The 23,068-nt window shown below is 32.8% G+C and overlaps 3 protein-coding genes across 3 annotated transcripts; 2 read left to right on the top strand and 1 right to left on the bottom strand.

The window, feature by feature from the left end:
• Nucleotides 1–585: 585 nt before the first annotated feature.
• LOC148194863 (uncharacterized) lies at nucleotides 586–1,996 on the bottom strand. The gene has a single exon (XM_088095653.1). The coding sequence runs from the start codon at nucleotides 1,906–1,908 to the stop codon at nucleotides 700–702; it is 1,209 nt and encodes a 402-aa protein (XP_087951779.1). The 5' UTR covers nucleotides 1,909–1,996; the 3' UTR covers nucleotides 586–699.
• A 4,679-nt stretch (nucleotides 1,997–6,675) lies between these two features.
• Nucleotides 6,676–14,838, top strand: LOC124834439 (Noc2p family). Its single transcript, XM_047309119.2, has 12 exons — nucleotides 6,676–6,834; nucleotides 8,359–8,398; nucleotides 8,493–8,602; nucleotides 8,997–9,068; nucleotides 10,508–11,053; nucleotides 11,354–11,656; nucleotides 12,506–12,835; nucleotides 12,912–13,118; nucleotides 13,238–13,324; nucleotides 13,902–13,996; nucleotides 14,096–14,224; nucleotides 14,358–14,838. Exons 2-12 carry the CDS (start codon nucleotides 8,377–8,379, stop codon nucleotides 14,575–14,577), a joined length of 2,121 nt encoding a protein of 706 aa, XP_047165075.1. The 5' UTR covers nucleotides 6,676–6,834; nucleotides 8,359–8,376; the 3' UTR covers nucleotides 14,578–14,838.
• Nucleotides 14,839–16,291: 1,453 nt separating this feature from the next.
• LOC124834440 (2-isopropylmalate synthase 1, chloroplastic-like) lies at nucleotides 16,292–22,264 on the top strand. Its single transcript, XM_047309122.2, has 12 exons — nucleotides 16,292–17,108; nucleotides 17,428–17,641; nucleotides 17,730–17,810; nucleotides 17,918–18,007; nucleotides 18,099–18,185; nucleotides 19,052–19,152; nucleotides 20,451–20,484; nucleotides 20,553–20,627; nucleotides 20,894–20,977; nucleotides 21,055–21,189; nucleotides 21,432–21,586; nucleotides 21,670–22,264. The coding sequence occupies exons 1-12, from the start codon at nucleotides 16,432–16,434 to the stop codon at nucleotides 21,800–21,802; spliced, it is 1,866 nt and encodes a 621-aa protein (XP_047165078.2). The 5' UTR covers nucleotides 16,292–16,431; the 3' UTR covers nucleotides 21,803–22,264.
• The last annotated feature ends 804 nt before the right edge of the window (nucleotides 22,265–23,068 follow it).

Here is a 23,068-nt window from a genome sequence, read left to right on the forward strand (position 1 = left end):
ATCAATGTCTGAAAAAAAACTGTGACACAATCAAGTTCTTTATATTCATTTGATATTATCTTGTTTTATTTTTTACTTTTCTTTTTTTTCTTATAAATACAAAAAAAAATATTTTTATATGTCAAATTACTGTAAATGTGTTATTATGGACAAATCTAACCAATTTTGCTTCTTTCTTTTTCCACAAACAAATAAGGTGACAAAAAAAATAATCTTCTTATTCAAGACCTAATGATTTTATTTCATTCACATTGGCAAATAAGATATGTGATTCAATCACTTCAGTTTCTGTCCATTAACATTACAAAACATAAATCACAAATACTTTTCTTCCAAAAAAAAGAGACCAAAATGAATGTTACAAAAGGATAAGTAACCAATATTATTTTCTAGTCAATTAATTCTTTAACACTTGTAAGACATTTTCTTTAGTATTATCATTATATGATTGAGATTAATTAATAACAATTGCTAAAATTCACACTTTCACCAGTTAATAACTTCATATAGAATATGAAAATAGTTAATATAATTATCAAATTGAAAATTCTTCTAACTTCATAAATTTGTATACGCAAATGAAAAACTACCGATTGATATATAAACTACATGACATTACTTCATTTTTAAAGATAAATATATTCTTAATTTTTCCAGACGAAGAAGACGAGAACAGCTACACCATTGATAGAGACTTGTTCATCTATTGAATGTCCAGTTTGACTTGGACACTGCACCAGTTAATTTCTGATGAAATCGAAAAGGAAGATGAAACCCAGGTATATAATTTACATTCTCAAATCCAGGAGGAGGAGGAATCGGTTTTCCAAATCCAAGAGGAGGAGGAATCGGTTTTCCAAATCCAAGAGGAGGAGGAATCGGTTTTCCAAATCCAGGAGGAGGAGGAAGAATCGGTTTTCCAAATGCAGGAGGAGGAGGAAGAATGGGTTTTCCAAATCCAGGCGGAGGAGGAAGAATCGGTTTTCCAAATCCAAGAGGAGGAGGAATCGGTTTTCCAAATCCAAGAGGAGGAGGAATCGGTTTTCCAAATCCAGGAGGAGGAAGAATCGGTTTTCCAAATCCAAGAGGAGGAGGAATCGGTTTTCCAAATCCAGGAGGAGGAAGAAGCTCCTCAACAACACACTCAGTTTTTGGAAGAACCCTAGGCGGAGGATGAGGAGGAGGAACAACGACACTGTTCTTGTTATTTCCCCAAACAATGGTAGGTTTACCATTTACCCATTCAACACGGGGATTTCTCTTATAGTATCTCGCCGTCAACCTCTTCTTTCTCTCACCTTTCGACTCAAACTTGTAGTGAATCGAACTCGCGTGCGATGCGAACCGCTGAGAAGTATCAAACACGCCCTTACACTTTGGGCACGTGTACGGCCCATTCTTCTTGTGCGGATTGCTATGGATTCGACCATCGTACTTCTTCTCAGTTTCAGTATCCTTGTTGGTCACCGTCGCTGCTTCGTACTTCTTCTCAGTTTCAGTATCCTTCTCAGTCACCGTCGCTGCTTCGTACTTCTTCTCAGTTTCAATATCCTTCTTCGTCACCGTCGCTGGTTCGCTTGCCTTCTGCGGAGTACTCTTCTGGGGAGTTTCAGAGGGAAAATCGTCGAGAAAACGATGAAGCCTGAGCGGTGGTGCGGGTTGTGGCCTCGCCGTGCTGCGTGATGAAGTGCCACCGAGAACCTTCGCTAATGCTGGCACACTGAGCAATTGTTGTTTGAGCAAGTCACTTGCTTTGACGTTGGTGATTATGGGTGGTGGTGCTACGTGAACTGTTTCTCTTGGATAGGAGCCTTGTTTTGTTCTTAGGTCATTCGTCGTTTGGTTCAACCCTTTCAGAATGGGCATGGTGGTGGGGTTGGAACCTGAGAGAAAAGAGTTAAGGGACATGCTGATTCACAAACTGAAACCAATCAATTTCTTACTGTATTGCGTGTTCCCATACCATGTTTTGTGCTCCTTTTATAAGGGTTTTCGTGTTTCCTCGGCAATGTAAAACTATTACTTAATGGTTGCCGTTAAATATAAAATATTAAATATGCTTTTATTACTTTAACTTTCAATTAAATTTTAAATTTTAATATCTTAAACTTTAAAAATAAATATATATAATCAATTCGTTAAAGTTCATCCTATCATGTTCCGTTCCATTATATGATGTGAAAATGAATTGAAACTCGTGAGCTAATTTCGATGGGATAGGATAAAAAAAAAGAATGTGAAATTTTGATGCAAGTCAATTTTGACTCGGCTCACTCGGGTCGAACCTGTGATGAACCGGGTTGACTCACCAACTCACCTATTTTTTTTTAATGAAATGAAATTAATTAATTATTGAATGAAACCAAAAACATTGCAACTTAAACCTTTATTTTGTCTATGCAAAACCCTTTTATATATCAATTGGTTTAATTATTATTCTTTCAATTTGATCAATAAAGTAACCTGTTATAAGAATCCTGAAAGAAGAGAGTGAAAAAAAGAGTTAAGTGAATCATTAGGTCAATCCGTTTAACCTACGTGGGTCAACCTGGGTTCAAATTTTTTAGTTTTACTAATAAATGAATCGAATTAAATTGACTCACTAAGTGGACAACACTACGTTTTGACCCGTTTTGGGTCGTGTTGGGTCGAGTCAGTGACCCGTTTTGACAACACTACGATATACAATCATAATTATATATTTTAAATATACATAACTTAAAATAGTGCAATTAGTTTCCCTTATCTCGTCACTTATAAATAGAGATTTATATAGAAAACTAAAATACTACATACAAGTTAGAAAGATTCGCATACAAATACAAGTTAAAAAAATTCGCATACAAGAAAAAATAATTAAAACTCAACTTATGCGAATAATGAAATTAATCAATTCAAATTGAAGAATTCATCACAAAATCTAATCTACAATCTCGATTCTTCAATAAATAATAACCTAAAAAAATCAAAGAATTCTTACAAAAAAATTTAAAGATAATATAATATTTAAAATACTAAAATTCATTTATAACAAATTTATTTATATTAAATTTTTTTAATATTAAAATAATTAAATCTCACTATTTTAAAACCATTATAATTTTAAATTGTTTATATCTTTACAAACCAAATCACATTTTCTTAAATATCAGAAAAAAAATATTAATTTAAAATATTATTTAATATATAAAACAAATAATGTTAATATATATATATATATATATATATATATATATATATATATATATATATATAATAAACGAATTCTAATTTCATCCTAAACATAAATATATTTCTTTTAATATTTAAAGTAGCATAATGTGTTGGAGTGTTGTGCTTATATTTTCACTCTCAAATAATATTTTTTTTAATTCAAAGTTTTTCTTATTATAGATGACAAGTTGAGTAAATAAGTTCTTAATTTAGTATTTTTAATAATATGCCACGTTATTCTTTACATTTTATGATAGTTTTAAGTCTTTTATAAAAATCTTATTAGTACTACTTTTTTTATTTGATAATTAAATAAACATAAAATAGTAATAAAAGTTATAGATAGAACTAAAAAAGTTATGTATTCACTACTTTTCTAAAACAACACACTTTAAATCTAACTGGTGAAAATAAATTATATAAAAAGTCTTCTAACATGCTATTAAACGTGTCCACCGCTGAAATCTTCTTGAAACTTGAAAAGAAGATTATATATATATATATATATATATATATATATATATATATATATATATATATATATATATATATATATATATATATATATATATATATATATATGGGGTTTGCTAACGCGCGTACGCCTATTTTTCAGTTGGTACATTTTAGCCATGTGTACCGGGTTTTAGTAGACAAAAATATCCTTATATATCATGGATTCTAAGTTTTAAGGTTAAGGGTATCTTAATAATTTTCATTCTCAAAACTAAAAAAACAAAAGAAACCCCCGAAACCCTTACTCACCTCTCTCATTCCTCTCAACCCTTTCTCTTTTCTCTTTCTCACTCCAATTTTTATTCAAAAATATGTGTGTGTACCATCTACTTTTTTTATATGTGTGTGTACCATCTACTTTTTTTATTCAAAAATAACTCCATCTCCTTTCTATTATTGGTCAAATCTTTTGTCTAAATTATTAATTGTATCACAGAAAAACAGCTCATAATTATCTTACCAAATTTTTATATTAATTCCTATAAAAGAAAGTATTGAATATTTAATTTATGTTATTGATTAATACATTAAATACAGCTTTACACTTAATATTGACCTAATAACTTTCAATAATTTAAATTCATAAAAAAAAATCCTACAAAAATAATAAGTGTACTTATAATTTAAACTATTATTTTTATGGGCTATATTAATGAAACAATAAGAGTTAAATTAAATGTAATTAATGATAACAATTAAAACAAAATTTTAATACATTAATAATTTTAAACTGAAAAATGTTTTATAGGGAATACAAATATTTAAACTTAAATTATATATAATAAACTTAAAACGTTACACCATTCACGTGATCCTAATTATCGGCTTTCTCACTGACAGTTACAAAAGTTTAGAAGTTTCTTTTCTCCTTTTCTAACTGTGGTATTTTAATATATTAGGCTAATATTAATATATTAAAATGATAATATTGGAAAAAACAATTTTCAAAACTTATTTATTTTTTATATTTATCTTATATATACATTTTTTTTAAGAACTAGGAGCAATGTTTTTAATAAATAATAATAAAATTTTTAATTTATGTCAACTACATAAATTAAAATATTTTAACCATTTACCTTTCCATGGTCTTTGTGATTTTTTTTAAAGTTCTGAAGTTTATTATGATAATTTTATTGTAATAATTTATCTGATATCAAGTAGAAAAAGGAGATGTATGTAGTAAGAGGTAAAGGAAGTTTTAATATAAGAAGTTTTACCTTAATCAAATATGGTTAATAAATTAATTTTGTGTGTGGTAGATTTTGATGGATGAGTTGTTTCGTTAGATAATTTACAAAAATATGATATCAATACATATTTTTAAATAATTTATTTTAATATGAATTTTCATGTAATATGATTGTTTCTATGAATAAGTGATATATGATAATATTTGTGTTTATTTTATGAAAACTTTTTTTATACATTAGTTTATCCTTTGTTTTGCATTGTGTTTTATTTGTATATATTTTTTTTAATTATACTTATTTAGTATGAATAAATGAAAGATAGATGTTGAAGCATTTCTAATGTGATAAAATATTTGTTCTTGTATTGTAGAAGTTTTCTTTAGTTGTTTTAGGTATGTTTTATTATCATCGTTATTTTTTATAGCTATATTAATATTATATATTTATACATTAAGACAATTTACTTTATTTATCAATATTGTAATGTCATAACTCGATGTTAAAATTGAGATGTTAAATGTTTTTGTATTTTAATCGTAAGTGTTTTAAAATATTGAATAAAATTAGTATGTTAAAATTATTATAAATTTATTTAAATTCTAAAAAAACACACAAAAATTGTTATTTGATATATATATATATATATGTGTGTGTGTGTGTGTAACTAAAATTTTTATAACTTATTATTCTTACTATTAGTGGAGAAAATACATTTCATGCTAATATTAACCAGATAAAGAAAAACAGTGAAGGATTACACATAATCATCTTTATTGTTTGGATAGGCTACTTTTATTTGTTAACTTGAATTTGTAATTAGGACCAAAATAAAAAATTTAACGTGTGGTATTTCATATATTATCATATTTTTAAAATTTTGAAAATATAATTACAACAAATTGAAATATAAAATGTGTACATAAAGAATATATATTCTGTGTATATTGTTATAAATACATTCACACATAAAACTAAATAAAACAATTTGTGTAAATCAATATAAAAGCCCAGACAAAATATATTGTTTACTTCCATTTTCCTTAAAATCATATTTTGTTCTTGATTTATAAAATAAATAATAAAAAAATAAATTTAATTTTTAATTGTTCCAACGTAACATAAAAATATTTAAATGTTACCTTAAACTATTTAAATGAAAGTAATATACACGTGTTGGAATTCCGAAATCATTTTCATCAAATTTTATAAATAAATACTTATACTTGTCTACTTACTAGTAACCACTTTAGTACATGAAAAAACTACTCCTTACACATTCATTTCTCATTCTTAATTTTAAAAGTCTAAATTCAATCTATAACTTTCTTGTGCAAACTAATATTAAAATATATGGATGAGTTTCATTCTATAAAATTAAATTTAATTGGGTTGTTTTTCCAATTTGTCATAACCCTAAACCCAATTTTACAACTAACCCGATTTCAACATATTTAATTAAATATAAGGTTTAAAAATTTTAATATTCGAAAAAAAGAAAAGTATTATTTAGTTATATAATAATCATGATATAAAATTATTATTATTGTATTATACACCGGAATTTTTTTTTAAACTTAAGGAGAATAAAAGTTTTATTTATTTAAGATAATATCATTAATTGTCATTTATTTTTAATCAATTAAGATCAATAACTACTTTCGTTGTTTTGTAATAGGTGTTTTATCGCGGAAAAGTGAAGTTAAAGATGAGAAACGGGCCGTGTGGCCCATATCATTGTTTTTTTTTCTCACTCAACAACACACTCAAACACAATAAGCAAAACAAAACACTCTCTCTCAAAACACAAGAAGCAAAACAAGAACCACGGAGACCAAACCCACGGCGCCGACCACATTGAGTTCACGACGACGACGAAACCGTTCTGGTCGGCGACCCAGGTTTCTTCAACGTTGTAGGTTTTTTGTTTTTGTTTTTTTTCTGTTCTTGCTGGAATGCCTTTTGCCCTAATCTGTTCTTGCTGCGATAAAAAGCTTGTAATCATGTTTGAGTTAGCTTATTTTAGGGGTTAAATTAGCTTATTTTTGGGGTTAGAAAGGAAACAATTATTTTCCAAAATCTTCTTGCAGCTATTTGGGGAACGCTGATTTTTTTTTTCACACAAAAATAATTCTGTGCCAAACAACGGCTTATTTTGAAAGCACTCGACCTTATCTGGGAAACTCCAGTTCTTGGGTACAAATGGGAAATCAATTGAGATTTGAACTTGAAAGTAACACAGCCACGACAGTGCCTGTGTGTTTCACTGGTTTGTAATAATTAGCTTGTTATTATGTTTGAGTTAGCTTATCTAAGGGGTTAAAGAGCAAATGTTAAATGCATTTATGACATTTGAGTTAGCTTTATTGTTTTCACCATGGGAGGTAATGAATATCACCGAAGACCATGAGCCCACACTAGGTGAATGTTCCCCTCCCTGCATGATTTATTCCGTATTCAAAATGATATAATCAACCAGAATTTGAACCTTGGGTCACTTAATTAAGAACTCAATTACACTTTAGTTTCCAGTTTCTAGGTTTTTGGTTTTGTTATTTCCAGTAATTTCCACATTTGTAATTTCCTTAGTTAAGAATTCAATTACACTTTAGAGAGGTTTTTTGGCTTTTGAAAGTTTGACCAAAAGAACACTTTAGTTAACCACTGCTAAGAAAAACGAACTACACTTAGAATATGGTAATGAAATGAGAACTTTCCTAACCACTTCTTGACATTTCCTTTCTCACTAATTCAATTAGTTTCATGGCTGCCTGGTGAGTATTGACCACATGGGACGAGTCATGAGAAGATTTTGGGGGCGAAAATGAAGTCACAATGTAGAAAGTTTGACTTGGTCAAACAATAATGATGCATGGTATGTAAATGGAGTAATTAAAAAAAACATTATTGTAATGATGGTAGTGAGTGTCCAAACAAATAGAAATGTTTGATGAAAGTGAAGGAGGGAAACTGAAAGGGAAGTGACGATGGGTGAATATAAAGAAGAGAAAATGGTGGTTCACGCACAGATGAGTACCTACCTCAGAATTTCATACGGAGCCCCATTATTGGTGCATGTCCATGCTACGATGCTACTGTAGTTAATCACATCACAGGTCAATTTTTCTTAAAAAAAAGACGGGCTGGTGATCAGCCCACCTAGGACGGGATGAGTTGCATTTTCTGGTCCATGCTGTATTAACGGGCTCGCCCGTTTTCAACGGGTCAAAAATGGGTTGGACTAAAATGGATTGGGTTGACCCGTTTTGCCACCTTTAGCCGCAATGCAACCATGGACCGCAATTAGGTTTTGAGTTCACTTGATTTCTTTTACTTTTCTTTCTATCACTTTCTTTAGGTTAACTTTTCTCTTTCAACTTGCATGCTTTAAACACCTTTTTTTAATCTCTTCATGTTTGGCCCTTAAATGTGTAAACAGGTTTTTCATTCAACAAACATGGGCGCCAAAAAGGATACAGGTTATGTGATTTTTTTTTCCTTTCAGGCTTTATTTTATTTTTTAAATTCTCAGTTATTGATTTTCTTTTTGTGATTTTTTTGTTGGTGTATCAGAGACAAAATTGGATGGAGAGAACAGTGTAAGACAAAGGAGCAGAAAAAAACCCATGCCTGAGAGTGGAGCGCGAGAGCACAAGGAACAATTGCAAAAGCTTTCGGAGAAGGTTGGGTTTGTTGCTCTAGTGTTTCTAAGGACACTTTATGATTATTATATGTGTGGTCTAACTTTATTTTCATAAGGCGCTTTGAAATTTCAATCAGGGTTAAGGTCCCGTAACATTGCTAGTTCTTACTTCAAAGGTTTTCTTTAGTTTTTTTTTTTTTATCTTGGTGAGTTTTTTAGTTTATGTATTCCCAATCGCGATAAAACATGGTTCTTGAAGTTTATTCAAGAAATTGGACACATGGGCAGTTGCTTGTACTGGATTTGGATGGGATGGAATGAAAAGGAAGACTGAGGCAATAAAATGTTTACATTTGTGGAACTGGAAATAGTGTTTGATTTTGTTATCTTACGACATTATACTGGTAATACTATTAACAGCTTTTCCATTTCAGGACCCAGAATTTTACGAGTTCTTGAAAGAGCATGACCAGGAGTTGCTTCAATTCAGTGATGATGATCTAGATGTGAGTGTATTCTTTTAGACTTTTTTGTCCATTCTTTTTCTACCCCATGCATAAACTACAATGCATAAACTACAATGGATACGAGGTGTTAGAAATATTACTAATTGTTATTTAATATGATTATCAAGCATGTAATCTCTTTCAATGCCTTCCTAGATGTTTGTAATTTTTGTTTTTTTTATCAGAATGCCTAGGTTATCTTTCTGTTGTATTCTTTTTTATTATTCTATTCTTGTTTTCTTTCAGGAGTGTATCTCATCCTCTATTTTGTTCTTACATTTTCAAGAAATGATTATTTTGGGTATTAAAAAAACATGGGTTTTGCTTTAGATACATCTTTATAGAACTGTGACACTACACAAGGAAATATAAATTTAATTTGGCTTATCTTATAGTGGGGCAGTAGCCCATCGATCATTGCATATTTAAAATTCCCCTACTAAGCTATTTTTCTCATTTAGTGATATGATGTTGTTCCATATCATTTAGACTAATAGATTCTTTAGGTTCTGGTGATGTTTATCCTATTTGATTTTGAGAAATCACCTGGGTAGGGCAGGGTCTTCATATTTCTTTTCACTAATGACTTAGTTCTGTCTGGTGTTACTTGAATCTAATGTTCTATCCTCTAATCAAGATAGGAAAGTTTGGATGATATCTTTGTAGATTTGTTTCTTTTAGACTAATGGATCTTTTAGAACTATTGGGTTTTGTGAGCCCACTTGGTTAGGGTCTTTGATGTTTAGAATATTTTTCACTAAAAACTTCTTATTGGGTTTTTGCGAGCATATTTGGTTAGGGTCTTGATGTTTAGAGTAATTTTCACTCAAAAGCTACAGTCCATCCTAGTTTTACTTGAATTTATGATTTATCCTCTAACCAAGATAAGAAACTTCTTATGGGGCTTCCTTTGTGTTTTCTGGTGAATCTGTTGTAAAAGAATGTCCATATTTTCTAGGTTATGCCTTTGCCCTGTTATATTATTGAATTTATGTTCATGATATCTATTTGATGCATAATTCTATTATTTCAACGGAATCTCTTTTATTATTCCAACTCTTTATGGTATGCGCCACCACCACCTCCATCATACTTTTTCTAAAGTAGGACGTGCATTTTTTTTTAATAGAAAGCTGCAAATTTGTGTAATCAATACTTTTCTCGCTATCTTCCTTGAATTTCAAATATCATTGTTAAAAGAAATTCACCTTTTAGCTGTGTCTATTAAGATTTTATAGCCACATCCTTTTAATGTTTTTTAACTGGAATGAATTTCTTAGAAGGACTGTTCGTTTAGTAAATCCTTATTTGAATATCTTAAAAAGTATTGGTTTTGGTTTTGTGTAGTTTGCTTATTTATATATAATAATACTAAAAGGCGTAATCTGATATTTTCTTAGTATTAAAAGCTATGTAACTGTATTGCTTCATTTATCCAGGATGATGTGGGTAATGACATAGAAGATGAGGATCTAAAGCTAGATGAGGAGGCTAGTGAGGATGAGATTCAAGAGAAGGAACTAAAGTCCTCTAAGGAAGTTATAACTACTTCTATGGTTGATTTGTGGTGTAAATCAATTCAAGAAAATGGGAGCTTAAGTGCACTGCGTTCTCTGATGAGGGCTTTCAGGACGGCATGCCACTATGGTGATGATGGGGGGAATGAATCTATGGCAAAGCTTAGTGTAATGTCCAGCACGGTATTCAACAAAATAATGTTGACTGTACTTACTGAAATGGATGGAATACTGAGAAAATTGTTTAAGCTTCCTGCTTCTGGTGGAAAGAAAGAGAACATAACAGATTTAATGGCCACGAAACATTGGAATAATTATGGCCACTTAGTGAAGTCTTACCTTGGAAATGCTCTCCATGTTTTGAACCAAATGACTGACACAGAAATGATATCATTTACTTTACGTAGGCTGAAATACTCTTTATTGTTTTTGGCTGCTGTTCCTTCACTCCTAAGGAAATACATTAAGGTATAAGTAACCCATTGTTCTTCAAATCAATGCTATCTACAGTATTCTAGTATTGCATCAATGAACGCTAATACTTTTAAGTTTGAAATATGTATATTGCACATATCTTCTGATACATATTGGTTCTCTAGCCCCTCTACTGTAATTTTTATTATAGCTTGATTAGATAGGAAGCAATAATCTAAAATCTTCTCTCCTAAGTTTCCTTTGTCTCCCTCCAAATGTTTATTTACATTCTAGGACATGTAACTTATTTTTTCCGTTGATTTTGTTAACTAACTTTCATAATGATTTCATCAGGTGGTCCTTCATTTCTGGGGTACTGGCGGAGGTGCCCTTCCTGTTGTTTCATATCTATTTATGAGAGATCTATGTATCCGAATTGGATCTGGCTGCATAGATGAATGTTTCAAAGGAATATATAAAGCTTATGTTTTGAATTGCCATTTTGTAAATGCTGTGAAACTTAAACATATCCGTTTTCTTGGCAATTGTGTCATTGAACTTCTTGGTGTTGATCTTGCCATTGCGTATCAACATGCCTTCATTTACATTCGACAACTGGCTATGATATTAAGGGATGCACTTAATGCAAAAACTAAGGTGCTGTTCTTTTTGTCCAGTGCGTGTTATTTGCTTATTAGGCATTGTAAGAAGTGCCCGTTACATTTCTTAAACTTGAATTTATATTAATCCTAACAAACTGATTATATTTGGATTTTAGTTACTGTCACTTTGATAGGAACTTGAGTATTGTTGAATGCCCAAGTCCCATAGTAAGTAATATGAGAAATTCTGAGGAATATTTAAATTTTTGGTTCTCCATCTTTAGCAACTAGCTTTTAGAGGGGTGAGTTCTTCAAGTGTTATGTGATACTCAGTACAGTATTTAAGTTCTTAGTTCTCTCCTCCTTAATAGCCGGCTCTTAAATAGTGGATTCCCCTAATGCTTGGGTGTTTATCACACTTCTCAGTTCTTATAGTTGTTACAAGATTGACATTATTTCCTGTTTTCTGCTCTTTTTGGCATTATAGTTCCTTAACCTTAGATGTTATGCCTTTCAAGTTCTATTATATGTCTTTTACAGTTACAAGGCATTCTTGATAAGTGTTGAAAAAGTAGAGCCGAGAATAAGGGTGATATGTTGTTGTAGATAGGGATTGAGAAAATATAGAAAGAACATAAAATTCTGAGGCTTACGCCTGTATTAGACTACAGGGAAGAACGTAAAATTCTGCATTTGTCTTTCATGTTTCAGCCACCCCTCAATCAAGATACAATCAATACCCAGAAACCTTCAGTTTTGAATTTTGGGGTAGCACTACCTTAAATCATTAGGCTTTTATTGGATTCGTTTGATTGGAGTATTTCATAAACTGAAGCATTTGTTTGTGCTGGCACTGCTTAATTCATGGTCCTTATTTTTCTCTTTCCCTGAATGCATTGTTTAGGAATCTTTTCGTAAGGTTTATGAATGGAAATTCATCAATTGTCTTGAGCTTTGGACTGGTGCTGTCTGTGCCTACAGTTCAGAATCTGACTTTAAGCAACTTGCATATCCATTGACCCAAATAATTTCTGGAGTAGCCCGTCTGGTTCCCACAGCCAGGTATTTTCCCCTTAGGTTGAGATGTATAAGAATGTTGAACCAGATTGCAGCTTCTACCCATTCCTTTGTACCAGTGTCTATGCTCCTTTTAGACATGCTGGAAATGAAAGAATTGAATAGACCCCCAACTGGAGGTGTTGGAAAAGCTGTTGACTTACGCAGTATACTGAAGGTATTTATAACATGAATGAATTTCAATGTGAACTTTTTGAGATCCACCTAAACTTTGAGGAATTCTTCTCTCTTAGGTTAGCAAGCTGACCCTAAAGACACGAGCATTTCAAGAGGCATGTGTTATTTCTGTGGTTGAAGAGCTAGCTGAACACTTGGCACAGTGGAGTTATTCCGTTGCATTCATGGAATTGTCTTTTATTCCACTTGTGAGACTGCGTAGCTTTTGCAAATTAACCAAAGTAGAGAGGTTTCGAAAAGAAATGAGGCAGCTTATACGCCAGGTATTTCTATTAAGATGGTAAAAAAATGCAAGGGTGATACTTAGATTTACTTGTATGTTTTATCATTGGCTTGTCATACTCAGCTTTCATTTCTAATTATGCATTGTTTCTACATTCAGATTGAAGCAAGTGCTAATCATGTGAATGAGAAGCGAATGTCAATTTCCTTTTTACCAAATGACCCTGCAGCAGCATCTTTTCTCGAGGTAGAACAGCTTATCTTTATTTCTGTGGAATGTGAGTTTTGTGACGGCTTGTATGTCCCAAATTTTGGATTAATGAGTCAGTGAATAACACTGAATTCATATATCATGTTTATGCCAAATTTATACAGCAAGATGCATGGATTTGTACTATTTCAAATGTTCGTTAGTTACTTTGGAAATAGGTAACGAACCTAGTAATACGTACTCCACTAAATAGTCTTTACATTGAATCTATTTGTACAGTCCCCTTGTTGAATGTGGGTTGATCTTTTTTCATTCATTTCTTTACTTAAATTTCTCCCACTTCTCTCTTTCTCTCCTCATGCACTAACCTTCCCAAGAACTGGGTCTCTTTGAGCTGGTCAGCATCCTTTTTACTGCTGTTATGACTAAATTTTATTGAAGTGACATGGCATGTTTGCCTTTTCTATTTTTTTATATCAAGTGTTACTGGTTTTTCTTTGCTCATATTTCAAACCTCGGCATGACTGTACTTTATGTTAATGCTATTTTGTTTGAGGATTGAAAAGAGTGAATTTTTTTTATCTGCTGAAAAGAGTTAAATTGATCATGTTAGGATGAAAAAAAGTCAGCTTCAAGTGCTCTGTCAAAGTACGTCCTAACACTCCGCCAGAGAGCAGAACAGAAAAATAATTCATTAATGGAATCCAGGTTTGAACTTTGAAGTCAAGTTCAATTGTATGCATTACTATATCGAACAGGTAATCATGGCTAGGATAGAGGTTTCTAACACAAATTGAGATTTTCCAGTGTGCTTGTGGGAGAAGAATCCTCTAAATTTGGGAATGAAATATCAGAGAGTGATGAAGAGGATGCAAGAAATAATGAAAAGGGTGCTGCAGTCTTTAGTTCATCGTGGTTACCCGGAAATGAATCTAAGTATGATTATCCTTTCATTTTTTTTTTCTCTTTCAGTAAACCAAGTTGCCCATTGTTTCAGTATTGCTTCATGCATTGACATTGGCTCAAGTTTCTTTGTTGTACTTCTGTCTGAGCGCTGCTTCGCTTTCAGGACAAAAGAACCTGAAGAAACAAAAAGAAAGAGGAAAAAACAGCAGAAAGAGAGAGCCATTGATGACGATGTTGTGGAGGACTTGGTACTTAGTTCTGACGAAGAAATGCCCTCAAGTCACAGCCCTTCTGCTGGGAAAAATGATGATGCAGATCATTTACCTTCAAAAAGAAAACACAAGCAGAAGAAGCACAGAACAAAAAGGATGAAAAAAAATTAGTCTCACTTGGAGAGGAAGTGAAGTTTAGGTAGCAACCTCTCTATTCGGGATTCGTACTTAGGAAAATGTGAGAAAAATTTTGGTAGTTTTAAGAGTAGTTTCCATTTTACATTTGGAGCAGAGACTGGCATGTGTGAATGTAATGCCAGCTGAAAGTTGTGATTGGAAAATGATGTTGTGGACAAAATGGCAACACCATTCAATATTTTTTAGTGTAATTTATAGATTTCTGAATCGGACATTGAAAAAGAGTTTGAGTTATTGATCGTTTTTTATTTTCCTTTGTTATATTTTGGGAATTAAAAACATTCACAAAAATATTTTTTAAATTATTTTAAAATCATAAATTATGATTTTAAAATCTTCATAAATATACATATGAACAACCTTTTTCAACTTTAAAGATTATATATATATATATATATATATATATATATATATATATATATAATTCTAATTTATTCAATATAGGTCATCATTATTAGAAAAACAAGTTTTTTATTCTTGTAACGATGTCAAGGCTTCATCAACTTTTCACAATGCCAACTTTTTTGAAATAGGGCTGATCCTAATTTCTCTACATTATTTTATTTATAAACATTGAATAAATGTTATAAGAGTATAACAATTTAACAGACTCCAACACTAAAATTAATTGACAGAATAGTTTCGATGAGAAAACTGCAACACAAAAATAAGGAACTTGATTAAAAAGTAACAATATCTATTAAGTGATAATCCACGTTTGTAAAAAAAGTTATATGAATGTATGTATAATAGATATATATAAACATATAATTAGTACAAGAAGAAGATTAAATTATTATCTATACAAATATAAATTAAGTACATATTTTTTCTAAGCACGAGTATTATAACATATTATACTTTTATGTTTTTCTAATTATTTAAATTTTGAAATATATTTTATTAGTTTAATTTTTTTTTAAGTTTAAGATAATATTAATTGTTTTCTTGTGAATTATAATTTATTTTTTACTTGGTTATTAATTAATTTATATTTTCATACTTCTTATAAGGTATAAATATAGAAAGTAAGAATCTTAATCTTAATAAGATAACAAGTTATTATATTTTTATTTATGTAAAAATTTCATAATGATAAAAAAATGATATCCTACTATTCTGATCATGTCTCATGCATGAGGCAGACATGTGACAGGCCAGAAAAAGAATGTCTTATTTCATAATTTTAAAACATTAAATTATAATCATATATAAAGTACTATCAAAACAAATAATAAAAAAGGGAGAGAGTGATAAACTAAAAAAGGTTAAAATAATCTTGAAATGTTAGGAGCATGTCAATCCTTACACCGTGTCACAAAAAGGAGCAACGTATCATATCTCGTTACAAAATCCAACTATCTATCATCTACCAATTTATTTAATTAATTTATCTGGACAAAAGTAATGTCTATGTGTTAAGATTTTTGTCAGTCTTATCATACATGTCATGTAAAAAAATTTGATAAGACCATATCATTGTAAAAATTATTAAAAAAATATACTTTGACAATACCATTACTCAAATCATTCATATAATATCAGTATTTAATTTAAATGAAAAATATAATGCAAGTTACCGTGATCCTTACGAATTTTCGTATTTTATAATTTTTTATTTTACGCGCAGCAAGAGTGGCAAAAATTACAGTTTATTGGTTCCACGTCACTGCCGCTATCTAAAACCAGTAAGAGGTGACTAAGCTGAAAAGGAAAAAGCGCCGCCACCAAGTCACTATATCTCCGAGCTCCCACCACGGTGTTTCCACCACTCAACTCAAAATTCCAGAATATTCATCTCTCGCTTTCTGTTGCTAGGGTTTATCCATGGCCACCGTTATTCGCAACCCTCTCTTCATTCCCTCCTCCTCTCACCACCACAATATCAACCGCAATAACAGCTCCGTATTGCTCACCCTCCGTTTCCCTCACACTTCATTAAGACACTCTTCTCTCCACTTTAAATCCCGATTCGCCGTTTCCTGCTCCCAATCGGAACCTTCTTCTCGGCAGCGTCCTCCGTACATCCCCAACCACATTCCGGACCCTTCATATGTCCGCATTTTTGACACCACTCTCCGTGACGGCGAGCAGTCACCGGGAGCCTCCATGACCTCCAAGGAGAAGCTCGACGTGGCGCGCCAGCTTGCCAAACTCGGCGTCGACATCATCGAGGCCGGCTTCCCCGCTGCATCCAAGGATGACTTCGAAGCCGTCAAGATGATCGCGCAAGAGGTCGGAAACGCCGTCGACGACGACGGTTACGTTCCAGTCATTTGCGGTCTCTCGCGCTGCAACGAGAACGACATCCGAAGAGCCTGGGATGCGGTTAAGCACGCCAAGAGGCCCAGGGTTCACACCTTCATTGCCACCAGCGCCATTCACATGGAGTACAAGCTCAGAATGTCCAAAGAGAAGGTAATTGAGACTGCTCGCAGTATGGTGAAGTTCGCTCGCAGTCTGGGCTGTGAAGACGTTGAGTTCAGTCCTGAAGATGCTGGAAGGTTAGCATTAAAATAATCACTTTTTCTGCCACTGTTTAATTAACGCTTGATCGATCAATGTTTGAAATAAGGTCCGCGATGAGGTCAAATTGACAAGGTTTTTGGAGTATGCATTCCTGCAACATCAAGGATACTACAAAATCCTAACTGCAGTTAAATAAATACTTGGTGGCCACTTTAGCAGCAACTGTCCCCTGTTTCCCACAATATGATTTAAAACCTTGTGCTTAATGCTCTGAATTGTTCATTGATCAACAGTGTCACTTTCTACACTGAGTGTTGGTTTTTTTTTTTTTTGTGTGTTTTTACTGTTTATCAGGTCGGACAGGGAGTTTCTTTACGAAATTCTTGGAGAAGTTATTAAGGCTGGCGCGACAACGCTTAACATACCTGACACTGTTGGTATAAACTTGCCGAGTGAATTTGGCAGGTTGATTGCTGATATTAAAGCTAATACTCCTGGAATTGAAAACGTTGTTATTTCCACCCACTGCCAGAATGATCTTGGACTTTCTACTGCAAATACCATCGAGGTATGTTCATAGCAGTTGTTAAGTCTTTAACAATGCATGGAACGAAAGTGGATTCTGAGTTTGTGTGCTCTTGGATGCTTGCTTTCAGGGTGCACGTGCTGGTGCAAGGCAACTGGAAGTGACGATTAATGGGATTGGCGAAAGGGCTGGAAATGCCTCCTTAGAAGAGGTGAGGGTCCAATTATTGTTTTCCAGTTGATGTAAGTAACATATATTACTGGAGCATGATCATTTGATGTTTATGAGCTACAAAACTTGTTTATTACTGTTTTGAAGGTTGTGATGGCACTGAGATGCGGAGCACATATCACTGGCAATCTCTACACTGGAATTAATACCAAGCACATCTTTCTGACGAGCAAGATGGTTTAATATCTGAAAATGATCTCTCTGTTATTTCTTCTCCCCTTTAAAGACCTTTATTGATTGTTCCATTTATCATGACCTTTTCCTATAGGTCGAAGAGTACACTGGTTTACAGTTACAGCCACACAAGGCTCTTGTGGGAGCTAATGCCTTCGCCCATGAAAGTGGCATACATCAGGTTGGTTATCCTAAATACATATATCCATGCATATCTATGTAATAGGAGTAGACCTTGTTACTTACCATTGTATGACAGTTTATAGTTTGTGTTCTTATGCACGAAATGAGCTTTTAACTAGCTACTGCTGCATCTCTTTTTCCAACCTGTATACCCAAATTGCTGACTGATAAAATGACATGTCTTAGAGGAAGAGAAGAGACTTCCATAGAGGAAACTTATACTGCAGAACCATGGCCAGAATCAAATAGATTAGTGGAGAAATGTGTTGAACACAAAAACGAGAAACAAAGAATGCCAACCAGCTTGTGAAATAGGTGATTGACGCAGATGTGGAGTCATATTCGGTCCAAAGGGGGAAATCACCACTTTCTCCCACTTTTTACTTAACCATTAGAACGAAAAAGTTTCTTTTTAGGTTCTTTCAAAACTGGGTGAAGTAACTTGACCCACTGTTGTCCATAAAATAGCATCATGTCGGGCATTGTATGATTCTAACTACACCGGAATTAACATTTAATTTGACCATTTCCTTCACAATAAGTTACAGTCAAACATCATTCTTTTTGTTTTCCTGGATGCAGCACCTTTCTTCTGTCTGTTTTTGGTGCTAGTGCATTTTACTTTTGGCAGAGTTCCAAAAAGTTACTATAGATGCCATATGAAAGGATTATAATTACTTTAGTTATTCAAACCAAAACAAAATGCAGAAGAAAACCACTTTAGTGTTCTCTCTGTTTGTGGTAAATATTTTTAAATCTGGTTCTTTACTTGCAATCATACCTGTTATTTCTTTGGTGACTTGACCTTAAGCCCTCATCAAACCTGTCCTTTGATGTAGCCCTTTCTCTTGAAAATTGTTGTAGGATGGAATGCTAAAACACAAAGGTACATATGAAATTATATCCCCTGAGGACATTGGGCTTGAAAGAACCAACGAAGCTGGTATTGTACTGGGGAAGCTCAGGTATGTAATTTTCTTTTCTCTGGAACACATATCTGACTGGATCTTATCCACCCTGCTAATCCCTATTTTCTTTTTAAGTTCTGTAGAATTTATCAGTTCCTAAGTATTATTTTTATATGTTCAATTACAATGTTTACTGTAGCATGACATGACGAAACAAGTTGTAGTGATAGTTTAGTTTATCCTTCTATACAGCTACTACAGAGTGATCTTAAGCATGGTTTTACTATTTTTGCATCTTTTGTTTATCACCAGTCTTTTGAGTTGGCTTAATGTGAGAATTGACTGCCAAACAAAATGTGAACTGAATTATTTATGCCTGGAACTGTGAGAATCCCATGTTCAAGGGAATGCTGGTCATCTTTGATGTTGATCTAAATTTCAAAATATTACACCATGTTCTTCAACTTTATAAAACCCTGTAGTATTTACCACTTATTGGGGTTTGAGAATGTTTCTCACTCCATCTTAAAAAAAATTGTTGTATGGAGTGAACAGCCCACGCATGAGGTAGAGACACAGAAATCCTATAGATACATTGTGAAGTGTCTTGTTATTATCATCATAATTATATTCATACATTTGGAACATGTTCCTTGTCAGATACAACATGGCTTACAAAACGTTGGTCTGGAAGTTGCCTTGCTGATGATGTAGAATTTTGAGTTCTCTTATCTTAACATGAGAAAACATTATGGCTCTAGCTTTCTGGACCTATCCAAGTCCTCATCGTGCAATCATGCTGGTTATATTTGAGTTGATGAATGATAGTGGTTGGACTTGGGAATGATGAAACTCTGGAAGCAATGATGATTCTAAGCCTGTTTATTTTTTATACTCAGAAGCATCATACTTGTTTGTCGTGTCTGTTCCATGCCTGTTGGTTGACCTTCAGGGATTTTATGTTTTTGGCACTTGACAGCTATGGAGGACTTAGTTATATACTTCCAATGCATGAATTCAGAAACTTACTCTAAGATGCTCATAGTATTAGATGTCACTGTAGGCTATTGTAAAGCCAGGGCAACTTTAATCTATTAAACATTTCAAAAGAATTGCTTTATTCGGTGTTTTGTCTGACATTTAGGGTATTTAGCATCTAATAATGGAACTTATATGTAGCCTAATAGTTAATATTTCGTATACTGTATCTTTTCAGATGTATTTCAAAAGGACATGCCTCTTTATTTGTTGTTTGTTGCATTGTAGGCTCTCTGTTGATACCTTGTGCAATCAATTTGTCTGGTCTTTTATCTTCTCTTCATAACGAACAATTTTATTACCTTTTTTTTTTGCAGTGGACGACATGCTTTGAGAAAGCGACTCGAAGAGGTATACAAATATTTGGTTGAACTGTTAAATTTCCCCCCTGGGTTTTGAATTATTCTCTGCCTTTTCAGCTTGGTTATGAACTTAATGACGATCAAGTTCAAAGTTTATTTTGGCGTTTTAAAGGAGTGGCTGAGAAAAAAAAGGTAAATTAGAGCCAATGATTTTCTTTCCCTTTTTATTGTTACTGATGGTGCTATGTAAGTCATTAGATCAGGCTATTGTGGGCCGAGTGAATGAGTTAGGACTAGTTGTCTTTTGGTATGCAATGTTTGATATCAAGAAATTAATTTGGTCAGAGATAAATACAATTAGTGTCTCTTTTCTGTATGGAATCAAAGTTTCGGGATATGATAATGGGTTCTGTATCTAATGGATGGATGGTGATGAACGTGCTTTTATTTTGTATCAGAGGGTAACTGATGCTGACCTCAGAGCACTGGTATCAGATGAAGTTTTTCAAGCAGAGCCTGTCTGGAAACTTGGTGATATACAGGTAAATTGATATAATTTGATATAATGGCATGGAAACAATAGAACAAACATAAGCTAATTAATATCTATTTGGTGCAGGTGACTTGTGGAACACTTGGTCTTTCGACATCAACTGTCAAACTTTTGAGCAGTGATGGTAGCACGCATGTTGCATGTTCTGTTGGTACAGGACCCGTGGATTCGGCTTACAAGGCTATTGATTTGATTGTGAAGGTTTGGAATTGTATATATGTTCATTGTTGCTTGTTGGGTTACGAAGTTTGGACACGTTGCATCACATCAATAATATTTTTGGTTTATTATTGCCACCAAACCTGTGATTCTAGTCACCATAGCCAAGTATTGTAAATCTTAGATGTTTCCTGATTTGCCTTGGTCTTGAAATTGAGTTATACTAGAATTGTTATCACGATTGGTATGATGGATAAATCCGGAGCTCTTGATATTTTTTTCAGGAGCCGGTAACGCTTCTGGAGTACTCTATGAATGCAGTAACTGAAGGCATTGATGCAATTGCCACTACCCGGGTTGTAATTCGTGCTGAGAGTGAAACAAGTACCGCTACTACTACTAGTGCTTCAACTGGAGAGACTGTTCTTCGAACATTTAGGTATGATGAATTCTAAAGTGAATTACATCGGTGTATCTAGACCTTTCTAACGATCCTTGGACATAACATTTCTCTTTTTATAGTGGGAGTGGAGCCGGAATGGATGTTGTTGTTTCGAGTGTCAAGGCCTACATTGCTGCAATAAACAAGATGTTGGGTTTCAAAGAAACATATCCATCTGCCGAAAAAATCCCAATTTCTTCATTGAAGATCTAAGAATGTGTTGCTGCTTTCATAACAACTGTTTTTGTTCAACCACAAAGAGGAAGACAAAGAAGTGGTGGCAGCTTGTAAGTCTCCATATTAAGGTGCCGTTGCTGTTATTTAACCTGAATATGTTTGCAGTAAGTAGATTATTGGTTTACCAAGTAGCTTAGCAAAGAATGCAACTTTAGGCCGTTTTAAATATTAACGCTCCCGGGATTCTTACCCTCATTATATTTCATGTTAGGGTGCTATTTATCTGAAATTATGTGTATTGATATTTGGAGTGTCCCCGTATGATTCAGATTGAAGACATCTTATGGTTTCGTCTTGTGGCTGTAATAAGGTGCAATGCCACCTTTTTTTGTTGAACAATGTAATATTTGTAAAAACCCAAAAGTTTCGAAGCGGATGGCTGTAAATTTGAGTGGAAGTCTCAAATCGGAGCAGAAATACAAACCGACTTATTTTTAACACGGAATCCAGTACAAGAGCGAGCTATACGTTATAAAATGAAGAGTGCATAAGGATGCTCATCATAAAATCAAGATTTGATAGTGCAACAAGAATACCTAATAAAAGGGCTTTGAAACTTCTAAGCATGCGACTCTGGATTTGATTTGACTTTAAAAAAAATTGTGCGCCCAATAAATATCATTGAGAAGATACTACTGTATGTATTGTATTACAGTTTTAATGAACTACTATAATTGAAATCTGATTTTGTAAAGTGATTCATTATTTTAGAAGAGTAAAGATAGTAATCTAAAAGGGTCAAATCCTTTCATGGTTTTAAAAGAGTTAAGATTGTAGTCTTTGAATTCTTTTCAGCTGGCTAATTGTCTTACCTAATATGGTAAGGTAAACAGATTTTAATTAGTTGAAATAATCTTTAAAACTTTGCTGGATGTTCTTCCTTGTTCTCAACTACCAAACTCCCTCATCGTTTCTTCATAACTGAAGTGCACTACTGTAGATGTTGGTTCGATTCCTACCAGTCCTGAAACAACTTTTTCAACGGTAGATATTTGATTGGACTATTTAAAACAAGAGTCAAACAACTTGAGCCACTAATGTCATTAGTAATAATTATTGTATTTTGATAACATAAAATCTTCGACAGATACTAATTTTTAGTAAAATTGATAAATTTTTACATTAATAATACATTTTAATAAATATAGTGATATTGATGTTGACCTTGATCCCAAAAATAAAACTTCGTACAAACCGCCCGAGAAAATATCAATTTTAGTATATTTATATTTTTTTACTTTA

Source organism: Vigna umbellata, chromosome 8, assembly GCF_029865625.1.
Source record: "Vigna umbellata cultivar VRB3 chromosome 8, Vumbellata_1.0, whole genome shotgun sequence".
Taxonomy (NCBI): Eukaryota; Viridiplantae; Streptophyta; class Magnoliopsida; order Fabales; family Fabaceae; genus Vigna; species Vigna umbellata.